The sequence below is a fragment of the Dipodomys ordii genome, unplaced genomic scaffold (assembly GCF_000151885.1).
Source record: "Dipodomys ordii isolate 6190 unplaced genomic scaffold, Dord_2.0 Scaffold19, whole genome shotgun sequence".
Taxonomy (NCBI): domain Eukaryota; kingdom Metazoa; phylum Chordata; class Mammalia; order Rodentia; family Heteromyidae; genus Dipodomys; species Dipodomys ordii.
The window spans coordinates 13724984-13740324 of record NW_012267235.1 but is presented as its reverse complement, the minus strand read 5'-3'; the positions used below and the strand labels follow the sequence as shown (position 1 = coordinate 13740324).

General features: G+C 42.6%; 1 protein-coding gene and 1 pseudogene across 1 annotated transcript in view; both read left to right on the top strand.

Moving 5' to 3' along the window:
* The window catches only part of LOC105983215, a 2131-nt pseudogene extending 1700 nt beyond the window's left edge, over window positions 1-431 (top strand).
* Window positions 1-4944, top strand: part of LOC105983308 (NACHT, LRR and PYD domains-containing protein 1-like) — a 28211-nt gene extending 23267 nt beyond the window's left edge. The window contains exons 13-15 of the mRNA XM_013013144.1: window positions 2159-2300; window positions 3693-3737; window positions 4090-4944. Coding sequence (XP_012868598.1) covers window positions 2159-2300; window positions 3693-3737; window positions 4090-4361 — 459 coding nt within the window. The 3' untranslated portion in view covers window positions 4362-4944. The remainder of the gene's footprint in view (window positions 1-2158; window positions 2301-3692; window positions 3738-4089) is intronic.
* Window positions 4945-15341: the final 10397 nt, after the last annotated feature.

Below are 15341 nucleotides of genomic sequence, written 5' to 3'. Positions count from 1 at the left end.
CTCAGACCTCAGGTGAGGTCCAAGATCATCACAAAGAGGACCGAGAAGTTCATCCATCACCGGTCAAGATCAAGCGTAACTGATAGAAACCCAGGGGCATTGACAACAGGTTGCGGAGGAGATTCAAGGCCACATCTTGATGCCCAATATTGGTTATGGGAGCAACAAGAAAACAAAGCACATGCTGCCCAGTGGATACCAGAAGTTCCTGGTCCACAACTTCAAGGAGCTGGAAATGCTGCTCATGTGCAATGAGTCTTAGTGCACTGAGAATGCCCAAGAACCAAAAAGCCATCATGGAAAGAGCAGCACAGCTGGCCATCAGAGCCACCAATCCCAATGCCAGGCTGAACAGTGAGGAAAATGAAAAGATAGCTCACATACACCTTTATTTGTGCTTAAATAAACCACAGAAACCGCAAAAAAGATAAATGAAAGGCAAGGGTCAGGAGTAGAATAAAAGATAAGGAAGGATGTTGAAGTATCAGAAAACCAGTCTTACCCAACATATCAGGCAGAAGCCATCCACTTCCAAAGGCTGCAGCCTGATGAAGCACAGTAACACCTAATGATGTGAAGTAGAACATGGAGGCAATGAATTGAGTAACATAGTCAGGGTGGTAAGGGAATGCACCTCTGAAATATCACTTGAATTGAGACTAAAAAGGTTTTATTTTTAAAAAATAATTTAAAAAAAACAACAACAGCACTTGTCCATTAGGTGATTTATAGTAGAGTTTCTCATGATGAAAAGATGTATTCAAAAGCACCGGTACGAGAACAAGTTTGAACTTATCAGTGATAAAGAAATGAAAGGTGCTAGTGTGGAAGAGACTAGTACATATACCAAAAGATGGAGTCCAAAGGAAGAGCTCACAGGGCTCATTGGTCCAATTGACCCTGGTATGCAATTTGTATTTTGTATTAAATGCAATTTTAAGTCCTTAAAAAGGTACTAAACATGATCAAACAAGACCTTCTTTACTTTTTTAAATTTGTTTTTGCCAAGGTGATATACAGAGGGGTTACAGTTTCATAAATAAGGTACTGATTACATTTCTTGTCTAATGTTAACCCTCATTTTTCTCCCTCTTTTCCTCCTGCCCTCACCCACAAGTTATACAGATGATTTCCAACAGATTGTCTTGTGAGTAATACTGTTCCCCCTTTGTCCTTTGTGTCACAGTTTTGCTGTTTCCCTTCCCTTCCCTAGTTCAGCTGAACATATATACACAATACCCAGGGTACCAAATTCAAGCACAGTACTTTCTTAATGGTCCACCAAGCTAGACAAGCATGGTGGTACATGTTTATAATCTCAGCACTTGGAGGCTGAGGCTAGTCTTAGCAACATAACAAAATCCAGTGCCAGAAAAACAAAGATGCCTTGAGTGTCTGGAGTCTGGTTGATGAATAGACAGTTGTAGAAGTAGAGGAAAATTCAAAACACCATTGTGATATCACAGATGAAAACTGATGGTGGGTTGCCTGGACAGCAAAGACAAGCAGGAAAGTTGGCAGATTTAGGGGAATTGCAACACAAGGAATTACCCAACCCTAAAGGATGATGAGGCTTTGTAACAGGTGTCTAAACTTATTATGGAGGTAGAGGCAATAGCACAGGGCAAATTAACTGCTATTACAAGAAAAGGGAAGATGTCAAGGATGATGCTAAGACTTGAAAGTTGAATGCAAAGGAGATGCCTGTGCTATTATTGAGTTTGAGGAAACTGGAAAGGGGTATCTTTTAGAGTTGTTGGAAAGCAAGAGATTTGCTTTTACTGTAACTTAGGAAAGATAATGAATGTGAATTTCTGGTTTATTGTAAACTAGTTGAGGGTAGGATACATTAGGAGTGAGGGTATGAGGTGGAGACAAGACAACATGGATTCAGTGGGAAGTTGGAAGAATCGGGCTCCTGCAACATGGTAGAGAAGCTTCTGCCTTAGGATATGTGAGCATATGATTCAACATGATCCCTGATTGGACAATGTGGTGCCCAGCTGTGTCCTCATCCTTCTGATTCAGAACATGTGGTCTGAAGATGGCTCCTGACTGCAGTGTTTGGGAGGTTGATCAGCACCAAGAAGGTGGCAAAGGAGAAAGAACCTGGTAGGATGAGTACTAGCTTCTCACATGGTACTCTCTCATTCTTTAGGAACTGGAGCTGTGCTATCGGAGCCCTGGAGTATCCCAGCTCTTCTCTGAGATCTCTGTTAGTGAGCTGGACTCAGCAATCAGGCTGAAAATGGAAGAAAAGAAAAATAGGACTCTAATATGGGAGACCTTGCTGAAACCAGGTAAACCTGGAACAAGTCCATAGAGTTCAGGGTTGGAAGACACAGAGTCAGTGAGTGGGAGGGACAGGACTGTGATGTGTATTATCATATTTAGCTGATGAGAAGACAGAACTCACTAATGCTAAAGAAAGAACCTACTAATACTACAAAAAAAAAAACAGGGACAATGGCCTCCCTTATGTCTCTCCATCTGTCAAGCATCTTTCCTTCTTCCTGTATTTTTTCATTTTTAATTCTTTATCTTAAATTTTTATTATTATCTTTAGTTATACAAAGCAGTTCCCATTCTACAAAACAGTATATGAATACAAGTTGTCTGACAACATTGTCACCCATCGCTCCTAACCCATCCCTTCTCTCACTTTTTTCTTAATTGAGATTGGGTGATTACATAGCCACCCAATCAGCTATCACATTCTCTGCTGTATTTTACATATAAATCAAAGTGGACCAAGTTGGTTTAGTAAGCAGTGATAGGAAGGCCCCCTCCTCCCTGCATCATGACGATCCAGGGCTCCTATCACAGTTTAGGATCCTTGTGCCCACTTCCTTGTACTGTTAGGTCACGCTGAATTTAGGCGGTGTTCAAACTCTCAGGGCTTGTTCACAGGGTAACCCTGATCTCCATCATCCTTTCCTCTCAGTATTTGTTGTTACTGTTGCTTTTTAAATTTTTTACTTTTTATTAAAACCCTTTTGTTAGTCCTGTTTGCTAAGGTACTCTTTCTCTTGACTCTGAAATCAAACTGTAGACACACATATTAGGCATGTGAATATAGAAGATGAAACAAGGACAAGGAGGTAGCTTTCTGCTAAGAATAAGGGGTCAAATAGTTTACAATGGCTAGCAAGAAAACTCATGTGTTCTCTACCTGTTCATTCTAAAATAAGATAAAATCAAGTGGATTTTAGAGATGCTATAGGAAATATTTTGGGGGTTCCGGTAGTGGGGCCTGAAATCTGGGCCTGGGCGCTGTCCCTCAGCTCTTCAGCTCAAGGCTAGCGCTCTACCACTTGAGCCACAGCGCCACTCCCGGCTTTTTTTCTTTTTGCTTATGTGGTACTGAGGAATCGAACCCAGGGCCTCAGGCGTGCAAGGCAAGTGCTCTACCACTGAGCCACCTTCCCAGCCTAATGTAGGAAAAATTTCTATTGCTCACTCAGCTATCTTCTCTCTTTGTTAGTTTATGATGAAAGCCTTTGGTGTTCAGGTTGCCACTTGCACATAGAAGCGATCTGCCTACATGATGTCTTAAGGTCCTTCCAGCCCTTACAATTCTATCAGAATTGGTCTGAAGCTTGCATCTCAGAGGTGGCTGGGAGTTTCAAGGTGTATCATGTGTCTGTAACTAACAAATTTATACAAGTTTCTTCATCTCTCTTTCCTTCCAGGAGATCTCAGATCACCAAGTACTCTAGTACCTCCAGCCCCCAAAGGTCAGTAACAGATCTCTGAGGACACAGAAGTCCGTAGTTTTGCCAGTGCTGCATAAAGTCCTAGAAGGGAGAGAAGAGGGCAGAAAGGGGCTCCACTTATCACCAGCCTTCCAGGGATGGGCTGGAGAGGTACATGCTGGGGGTGGACAGAGTTCTACCCCATTGCTATTGCTTCTGTCCATGAAGGTCCTAGCATTCCCCACTCACAACCTCAATTCCCCATCATGAACCCCTCCTTCCTCCTGATGAGGCAGAATGCCAGGCCGGGTGCTGGCATGAGGGAAGTAGGAATCACAAATAGAGAAAGAGGGAGACTTTCTTTGCTTATTCCCAGCTTCATCTTTATCCTCAGGTAGCCTGGCCTTGCCACACTTTGTGGACAGGCATCGGAAGCAGCTTGTGAACCGAGTGACATCCGTGGACTCAGTCTTGGACCTGCTGCATGGACAGATACTGAGTGAGGAACAGTATGAGCAGGTACGGGCTGAGGCCACCAGCCCAGCCCAGATGCGGAAGCTGTTCAGTTTCAGCCGGTCCTGGAATTGGACCTGCAAAGACCAATTGTACCAAGCCCTGAATGAGATCCATCCTCACCTGATCAGGGAACTCTTGGAGAAGAGTTGAGACTCAGAGAGATCCTGAAAGCTCAGCATCTGAAATCTCAGCACTTATATTTGAGTGCTGGTTCTTCCTGGCCTTGCTTGGGGACTCAGTTTCTCCACCCATAGACAATTTGCTGAGTTTCCTTCCAGCTCTAGAGTTATGGATGAACCTTTGCTGGGTGTTGCATGTCAAGGGCTAGGGCTACTACACAGATGGCCCGCCTAGCTCTCACAGGCCAAGAAGTAACAGCAGGTACAGGTGAGACACCAGCATCTCAAGGATGTCCAGGAGATGGCAAGATTCCTCTCAAGGCTTCTTACAAGTGTATCACCATGTTTGTTCTTTGAGTATTTCAACCTAAAATATTTAGTCAATGCCTAGAACTCGAGAAGGGCACCACTTGGATTCCAGTGAAAGGAAAAACATGCAGCTGCAGTTTGCTGATGCACAGAGCATCTGGCTCTCTGTGTTTCTCAATCAGAACAAGGAAAGAAGTGGGGGATGTGAGCCTTTCCTGCTGGCCATGCTAGACTTGGCTTTTCTATTGATTCAGTTGTGTATTTGGGATTTGAAATTGATTCTCGGAGTCAGAAGAAGGATGGAGAAGAAGCCTGCTTGGGGATGGAATCTTAGTCTTAGTTGAGAGTTCTCCTCCTTTGGAAAGTGGTTCCATGTCCTCCATTAGGCTTAGGTAGCAGGGCCACATGCTGTTTTATCATCCTGGGTCACTCTTGCCTGATCCCAGGACTCAACATGTGATATTATCCCTGCAGATTCACTGCTTGTCTCCTCCACACTACACAGTGGCATTTAAGGAAAGGAGCCATGAATGTCCTGCTACCACTTCCTTTTTTGTTCCTCCAACAGTACCTGTCACATGGTGGGTGTTAACTGAAACTTTGTTAATATGATGCCAGGTGCTGGTGGCTCATACCTGTAATTCTAGCTACTATGAAGGCTAATGTCTGAGGATTGCAGTTCAAAGCCAGCCCATGCAGGAGAAAGTCTATGAGACTCTTATCTCCAATAAACTACCAAAAAGCCAGAAGTTGAGTTTTGCATCAAGTGATAGAGCACTAGCCTTGAGCAAAATAATCTCAGAAATAGCACCAAGGTTCTTAATAAGGGTACACATCTCATTGTTGTTACAATGTTTTGATGTTCCCACTCTGGCTCTGACATGTTAAGTGTTGGTCCTTTTTTTACTAAATGTGGGTCTTTGGAACATATATGTCTGATTTAGGAAAAACTGACCAAGGCTTAATGTGTCAGAGCCAAAGCGGAAACATCAAAACTTTGTAACAACAAGACATGCACCCCTTTCTCAGAATAAGGAAGCATTTCCAATCTAAAGGAATGTTAAAGCTAAGCCACTCCCTAACTTTAGAGTTTAACCCCTGCTGCTAGCAGGCTCATTGCATTCTGCTCAGGGCTAGCACTTCGCCTAGGAAAAGTGTCTTTGCTTTTTCTGCACTTGCTGAATACAGCTTTGCTAGGGCCTTAACATATCTATTGCATTTCTGGGCCTGAAATTCTTTCCCGTGTCACTGACCAGGGCAAAATGGCACAAGTATCCAGGGATAGGCTAGTAGTTGGGAACTAATTGACTGTCATCCATCTTTGGTGACACAACCATGATTCCAATGAATCATGACATTACAAAAGACTCAATCACATTACAGATTCAATTAATTATTGTCTTCAACTCATGAGAGCAAAGCCTAACACACACATACTAATCCCACCCAGGATTCAAAAGCAAAAGTTGACCTTCTGTCCCTCTCCACTTAGTCACTGCCCTGGAGCCCCCATTGACTACCCTCCCTTCCACTGCACATGACAGACAGATAAAACTGGTATGAAATTCAGAAAGAGCCCAGTGCTCCATCTGTGGCATGGTTACTCGTGGCTGCTTCTGGCCTATTTACAGTGAGGCATTCACACACATAGAGACCAAAGAAGGACATTTTTAGGAGAGGAACAGAAAGGCTTAATGCTTATGTGCATATGATCATACAAAATAATATTTATCAAAATAAAGTCCAGGAAACAAAAACAAGAGCATTTTTTCCCTTTTGCTGTTTTCTTTCCGTTTTGTTCTGTTTTTTTCCTTTATCTGCTTTTTGGGGGAAACGGAGGCACAACAGGAGAATAAATGCAGCAGTGATACTTACTGTACACTATGTTGAAAATGAACTATACTACTTGTGACTGGGATGGGAGGGACAACTGAGAAACAGCAAGGGAAGAGGCAGCATTGCCAAAAAGAAATGGACTCTATCTGACTTATGCAACTGTAACATCTCTGTACATCACCTTTATAATAACAATAAAAAATTTAAAAAGAGAAGAAGAGCAAAGTGAAAAGATTGGTAAAACATGTAGTTAGGCCAGAAAATAAGCAAAGGTAATGTTGGGCCAAAGAAAATGTGGCTACTGAAGATATTGATACCACTAAAAAGACAGCCCTGAAGCCATCCCAGGAAGTGGCCAGGCTTCACCCATGGTAGCCTTAAGGATATACACCCATTTGAGACTTTCCCCCAGAGAACAGAACACTGCTAGGCATCTGTGACCTCAGGCTGCTCCACATTTAGCTGTTCAGACATTCAGAAGCCACAGCAGCTGTAATCTGATAACTGACAACAGCCCCTACTGGTGGTGAACCTTGGTATTGCATATGTGAGGCTGATTTTGCAGGCATGTAAGGTAGAAGGTCATGAATGAATCTATCAAGATTTCACAAGAAACCCTGGGAGACCAGGCAGTATGTACTAGGGTTAAAATCCCCATAGGGAGCCAGGTGCTAGTGACTCAGGCCTGTAATTCTAGCTAGCTACACATCAGGCTGAGATCTGAGAATTACAGTTCCAAGATGGTAAAGTCCCTGAGACTCTTATCTCTAATTAATCACCAAAAGGCCCGAAGTAGAGCTGTGGCTCAAATGGTAGAGCACTAGTCTTGTGTGAAAAAAAAATTCAGTAACACTGGCCAGGCCCTGAGTTCAAACCTCAGGACTGGTACACATGTACACAAACACACACACACACACACACACACACACACACACACACACATCTGTAGGGAATCTCTCTGAGAAGTTAATGCATGAAGCTGTGGACATGAAGTAAAAGATGCAATCAGAGAGACAAAAACTGATGAATCCAGGAAATATGGAACTTCTGATGAGAAAGCCAGAGGCAGCAAGAAGAGATACCCTAGCAGAGATACTCTGTGGGCCACAGCCAACAAGACCATGTATGGTCAGGGCTGCCCAAGCTTATTGCATCTCACTTCATGCCCCAGTTGCAAGACATGTAGCTAGAAAACTGGATGTTTATCCTGCTGGGTCTCAGCCTTGCTGTGGTCTCATGAGGCCTTTCTACCTTTGAATTCTTCATTTTGGAATGTAAGTGTGTAGTCTATATCACCTTGGGCAGGAACTCTAGGGCAGGGAAGAGCTCAGGTCTGGGTGGACCAAAGGTGGGGATAATACAAACAGTGGGTGGAGGGGATATACATGTGTGCACATGCACATGCATATGAACTTCCTACAAGGTATAGGTTTCCACTGTGATTCCAGAGCAATAGTTCCCCAAAGAAGGGCCACATGACGGCTATAGGCCAACCCCTAAACATCCTGTTCCACACAAAGCAATGATATAGTGGGTGATGCAAGGAAATCTTCCCACATGGCCAAACATGTGAATGCACAAAATACTATTCTGCCAAGAACCCCAGAGAAAACTGCACCTTAGTCTAGTCATAGAAATCATCAGGCATCAATTATTCTTTGCTCCTAGGAGAACAGACAACAAAGAACAGACAGTGTCAGAGACTAATATCAAGACACAGGCCACAAAATCATGAGGTCATAAAATAATGAATGTCCCCAAGCATCAACCATGGTGTTTCATTACCTAACCTATATTGACCCTCTTTCTCCCCTCCCTCCTTCTCATGACTGTCACTTGGAGGCCTCTTGAAGATAAACGCTTGGGAGTCCAAGACACATTCACAGAAGTAGAATTGTGGCTGGGTTCTATTCTAGAGGTCAGGAGGTTGGCTTTGTTTCCAGTGCATTTGGCTGTTTCAGATGTTCCTGTGTTCTTTGTGTACTACATGTAAGATGGGGAGCTGCACTGGATACAACAAAAGGACCACAAAGAACAGGAATATAGCAGGGAAGGATAGATTAGCAAAGAAGTACTCCCTGAGGTGTGAAAGATAGGCAGGTTAGATAAAGGTTGACTGTAAACAAGTTGTCAGAGCTTGTGGTTTGAGTATCGACTAGGTAGAGTTTCATATGGTGGGAAAGTGAAGCCCTCCCTATTCTTCAGATGCTCTGACAGATGGCTCTCCAGGTGTAAGGGATGTTAAACATCTTTGCTTTTGAGGAGGTGAGAGCAGGTGTCTGCACATTGATCCTCTTTTCCCTCCCCAGTTTAATGTCACCAGTGGAAGGTCATATAGCAGTTATTACACTTTAGATTCTTTTATATGATGAGTGGGTCCATAAGGAAGATACAGGTCTGTTATCTTAACTGCAGGACCAGAGTGTGAACAGTCTGGGATGTCATTTTCTACTTCAGGAAAAATGGATGAAATCCTGTAGATCAAGTCATTTCTTCATTTATCCTCATGTCTACATTGCTACTAGACTGATAGCTTCAGGAAGTTTTAACAAATTAAATCTGACCCATCATCCTCAAATAGAAAAAACAATGGTGAAAAGCAGGAAAGGAATGGAATCGATGAAGCTGTATCAGAAAGACAATAGGGAACTTTCCATGCTCTCTCTTCAGAACTAACTACTAAATAGAAGTTCAATACTTAGGTTTAAATAGAAGAATAATTAAGGCAGAGAGTGATATTTGCATATAATTAAGTAGTCTTGGTCAAACAGTGGTTGTAATGGCCATTAATTGGGTCTGGCTCTGGCTTTACATGATGGCTCTCATTCTCATTTTAGGGCATGATCTAGTTCCATGACATGAATTTCTTGGCTTAGGAGGGTCAGCCTCAGGCCCCATCCTGGGGTACCTGCTCTCTCTATAGGGTCAGTCTCAAAGTGGGATGATCTGCTTAGATGCTCCCTGTTCCTGGAATACAAGATGACTGCAGGCATAGGGCATGATGGAGTCTTTCAAACATCTTGGTCTGGGGGTTGGGGGTGCATTGGAATAAAGGGTGTTGTGATAGCTGGCAGTAAAATACCTTAGTTTCTCATCTCTTGGTGCTTTCATCAGCAAACAGGGTGCTGTGGGGCAGAGATTACCAGCTTTGGAGTAATAGTACTTGAATAATAAACACACTTACATATTGAGTTGAGCAGAAAGCTCAGCCAAAGCAAAAGAGGCACACAAGAAATGAAAGCAGAGGTGTCAACCTATATAACTGCTTACTCATTGGGCATAGATAGAGGCCTTAGTGAAGAATCAATGCTTTTAGCAAAAGCACCTCTTGGGTCCCTTTTTAAAGACTCTGTAAGTGCCTGCATCCTGAGCATCATTCAAATCATTGTGGCCCCAGGCATCTAATTTCTGCAACTCCTGGAGTCTCAACAATAGCTCTTATATAAGACAAGCAAGTCCCACTGCTTTCTTGCTGAGGACAGAGCAAGCTGGCTCAGCCCCTTTTTGTACCAAGTCTAAGGGAACTTTAGAATGGGCATAGACACCCATCCAACTGAATAGACCATGCCTTTATGCTGGTCCAAGGACCAGATGAACTGAGCCTTTTCTACCAGCTCATTTTTACCCATCAAAGATAGAAAATGCTAGCCGGGCGCTGGTGGCTCACGCCTGTAATCCTAGCTACTCAGGAGGCTGAGATCTGAGGATCGCGGTTCAAAGCCAGCCCGGGCAGGAGAGACCGTGAGACTCTTATCTCCAATAAACCACCAGAAAATCGGAAGTGGCGCTGTGGCTCAAGTGGTAGAGCGCTCGCCTTGAGCTGAAGAGCTGAGGGACAGCTCCCAGGCCCAGAGTTCAAAGCCCACAACCGACAAAAAAAAAAAAAAAAAAGATAGGAAATTCTGGCCCATCCTATTTGACCATGTCCTGGTGTGAGGGCCTTACCATGTCCTAATGAGAATGCATCCCCTTGCCAAAACCTGGTTAAAGGGCATACTCAGCTCCAGGAACAGGGAGGCCTTTGTCCTTGGGCATCCCCAGGAGCTGAAGTGAACCAAGCTTTCTCCTTGCTTCTTTCATTAAGGTGAATCAAGCCTTTCCTTGGGCCTCTTCCAGAGTATTTCTTAATTCCCAAGTGAGAGAGAAACTAAAGCAGTTTTAGATGGACAATATCTTTGAAGGTGATAAAAAATTTACATTTAACTTTATGATACTTAGTCCTAATTTTAACAGTAGGGGAAAATAGATCATAAGTCCTCAAAAGCTTTACAGCATTTCTTAGCTAGAAAACTGTTAATTATAGTATTAACGAGGTATCTTAAATCAGTATAAATCCAGTCACAAGAAAATAGAGAAGCCATATTTTGACAAGTCAAATTTTGGAGTCTCTAGTGGTCTGCATGCAGCCAGTTGTCACAAAGACATTCAGCCCTGAACAGAGCTTGCACCAAGCTTTTAAAGACACAGCCACATGTCTGGGTGGAGACCAAACCTTAGCAAAGCAATATCCATAAGCACAACACAAGGAGCATGGCTCCCCTCAGGCTAATCAAGATGATGTATCTACACATTCCCCAAAGCAGGGCCCTCCGAGCTCTACCCATTGGGTCAGGAATCTGTAATTTAAAGGATGACTTGTCTCACCACTTGGCCTTGGGGCTGAGTAGATAGCACCTGTATGGCACCAGGATGACCTTGACATTACTTAGACTCAGTTTCCTCTCTTTACTAGTATATCAGATTACCTTGAACAAGTTTACATACACACTCATACACATGTATACAACACAAACATACATACAAGTACACACAACATTTGAGGCATGCTTAGATATTAAAAATTAAAATAGGCCATATAACTTTTCTGGAATTCCACTGGCTAAGTGATATTAATTTGACCAGTAACCATGTGGTCAGTGTTAGAAAAAAATTTAAAAACAAATGCTTGTTTGTGAAGTAAGAATTGTCTTAAATGCTTGCTTCAAAATGGAGAAAGGAGTAAATTAAATTAAGACTACCAAAGGATCAACTTAGTAACAATGGTTTCAATCTTAACTAGTATCCTAAAGTGTTATATTCCATTAAAAATTAACTAGATTGTTTAATCAGTCACTGTTTCAAAACTCATCATGATTACTCTTGAGTTTTGCTGTTACAGATTTGATCATCTGTAGCAATTACTGTCAGACCCACAGATGGAAAGATGACTCCTACAAGTTTGTCATTTTTAACTTAGATTCTTAAAAAGTCCTGCTTAAAAACTACTTCTACTGATTGTTGATTCAATTGGAAATAAAGGGGGCTATTGGCAAAGACTCATTTGACCTGCCAGTCACCCCCCTCCAATGTAGGATTTGGCCAACTGGGACACATCATCACAACAATGAGCAAAATGTCCACTGGAACATTATCCCATCAAGTTAAAGATACCCATGGAGATGAAGTTTGTCCTGGAAATGAGGGACCTTGGAGGCAGTTGGATAAGTGGGGATGGTGTCAGATCCTGAATGGAGTCACTTTGTGCTTGCCCTTTCAGAACTAAAATCTGAGAAGTCATCAGAAAATAGTTCATATGCATGCCCATACCTGTATACTTTGTAACTGATAGCCTTGGCTATCAGTCACTTGTTATAGCGGCTGACAAAATGCTAAGATTGTCAAATGGGAGATAGTTCAAAATTGATAAAATCAAAGCCCCCAGTATCTGATCAAGGTCCTAATTGCCACTAACTTTTTGGTCCAGCACCAGCCACATGAATTCCTCTGGCCAGAGAAAGAGGGTAAGGCTGGAGCATTAGTAAATCAAAACACTCTTCTGGACACCTGGCCATTTGGGCCTAATAGATCTCACACACTCATGTCATGCAAACATCTTAATAAATATTGTTACAGATTCTAAATATGCTTTGTTGATATTACATGCCCATGCAGACATTTCATAAAAGGATGTTTGTTGGCTACTGATAGCTTCCCAATAGGGCATGGATCTGAAATCATGTCCCTATTAAAAGGTATCTGGAAAGCTTCACAGGTAACTCTTACATATTGTGAGAGTCACCAAAGATCTGGTTCCCCAGTCAAACAGGAAAATATTTTGCAGACTGGAAGGCTAAACAGGCTGCACTGGCCTGCTGTATAACAATGGCTTTTATACTCCTTCTGATGAACCTTTACCTAGATAGAAGAGACTCCTACAACTGTACTCCTACAACTGTAACTGGGTCCCAACCTTTAACAAAGCATGCAAATCTGTCAGCAATATGACATAGGCATACTAGGTCTATTTTCCCACCAATATAACCACCTGGCCTCTGTCTCCATTCATCTTCTGGCCTAGAGGATGTCATATGCCAGCCTGGGGCAGGAAAGACTGTGAGACTCTTATCTCCAATAAACCACTCAGAAAACCTGAAGTGGTGCTGTGGCTCAAGTGGTAGAGTGCTAGCTTTGAGGTGAAGAGCTGAGGGACAGTGCCCAGGCCCAGGGTTCAAGGCCCACGACTGACAAAATCAAATGAACAAACAAAAAGCCTGTAAATTCATCTAAAACCACAGAAGTAAGGCAGGAGCACAGGACTCTCCCATGGCCTTCCTGGAGTACCTACAGGAGACTTTGAAAACATAGACCCCATGGATCCCATAAATTCTAGAGCTATTCGTTTGGCTTTCCAGACTCAGTCAGTCCAGATATTAGAAAGAAACTGCAAAAGGTAGAAGGGTTCCCTGGTAGGAACTTGACACAGTTATTGGAAATTGCCCAAAAAGTGTTTGATAACAGGGACACCCCCACTGGAAGTCAGGATGAGCTAATGGCTCCAGCTTTGACAATAGCAATAAGGGAAACTGAAAGTAAATCCACCCCCAGAGTTTTCAAATAGGAAAAACTGAATAAAAATCAATGTGCTTACTATAAGGAGAATGGACATTGGAAAAAACAAGTGCTCCAGATGGAAGACCCAGGAATGAAGAGAAAAAGCCCCTAATGAGCAGGAATATTGACAGGACTGGGTAACCCTTCATGTGAGCCTCCTGGGAGCCCAACATAACTCTTAAAGTTGGGGGCCACCCAGTAGACTTCGTGGTGGACTTTTGAGCTGTTCGTTCTATGCTAATCACCCCTTTGGGACTTACAACTTCCAAAAAGGCACTTATCCAAGGGGCAATTGGAAAATCTGTTGCTTGTCTGTGGACTTCAGAAAAATCTGGATTGGGGGTAGTGGGGTAAAACCTCCATCACCCATTCCTTTTTAACAATTCCTGAATGTCCATATCTTCTGTTGCAATGGGCTCTACTGACAAAATTGCAGGCTACTATTTCTTTTGAGGAGGACTAAGCCTACTTCTCCACCCAAGCAGATGAAGCTCTCCTGCCTGTTTGCAATCTTGTGACTTGTTCCTTGTCAGAGGAGTATTTGTTACAGATGGAGGGCCTACAAGGAAAGCACACAGCAACTTATCTCCAGGAACTACAACAATGATATATATCCACACATGTCAGTTGAGACCAACTCTCCAGAACTGCTACAACAACAGACACCAGTTGTGGTACAGTTGACATCAGATATCAGTCCCAGTCTAGTAAGACAGTACCCCATGGGCCTAGAGGCAAAGGAAGGAATCCCCTTCCCAAAACACATTTCCAGGTTCATCGAAGCAGGCATCCTAGTTCCATTCCACACACCATGGAACACTCCCCTCCTTCCAGTCTAGAAGCCAGGGATTAAAGACTATCAGCCTGTACAGGATTTGAGAGAAGTAAATAAGACAGTTGAGACAATCCACACAACTGTTCCCAACCCTTATACTTTGCCGAGCCTCCTATCTCCAGCTCTTCAGTTCTATACAGTCCTGGTCTTAAAGGATGCCTTTTTCAGCATTCCTCTTGCACCAGTCAGTCAGCCCATTTTTGCTTTAGAATGGGCAGACCCTAGAAGTGTGTAGCAAAAGATAGTCTTCCCTTCATGTGTACAGGAAGCACAACCAATGAGAAGACTTGGGACCAAGTGCAACCTTTAAAACCATGCCCCAAGTGGCCTACTTCGTGCAGCTGGGTCCCACTTCCCAAAAGGTTAGCATAGCTGTGTACTAAATATTAAATACATGAAGCTGTGGGAATCCTTCATACTAAAATAAAAGCCTTAAGTATTCTCTACACATACATACACACACACACACACACACACACACACACACACACACAGAATGGTAACTATGATGTGATGAATATGTTAGTTCAATTTTAGAGAATTTTTTATGATGTGTAGGTATGAAAAGCCATCAACCTGTATACCATATGCATTTATACAAGAATCTTTCTTTGTATTAATTATACTTCGATAGAGATAGGTAGTGGGAAGAGAGGAGAGCCAATCTACACCATTTAAATTTAATGGGATACCTTTTAAAGTGGTACCACATTGTTATGTAGGTAAAACTGTAGTGTAAGATTTAACTAGGGTTAAAAAAGATCACCAAAACCATCCAAGAATCTCAACAAGTAGGAGCTACCATCCTTTGTTTGTTCCCATCATATTCCTCTTGTTTCCAACACCTATCGTCAAGTTTTTATACTAAGCCCTGCATTTCCACATCCACATTTGTGTCATTTCTCTTTTAATGAGGATTCTGGTCAGTTTCATGATAGTGATTTTCTTTCTGCACAGATGTTAGAACCTTCTATTACAACAGATCATGCACTTATACCAATTGCCACATGTTGCCTGATTTTCTATAAAGTTTCTTCATCACTATTTACAGTATTATTTAGTGAGAAGGGCGTCCAACCACATGAAAAAATTTAAGCATCAGCAAAGCTATCTTAGCAAATGAAATAAATACTTAGGGGAAAAGATAAACTCAGATGTGTT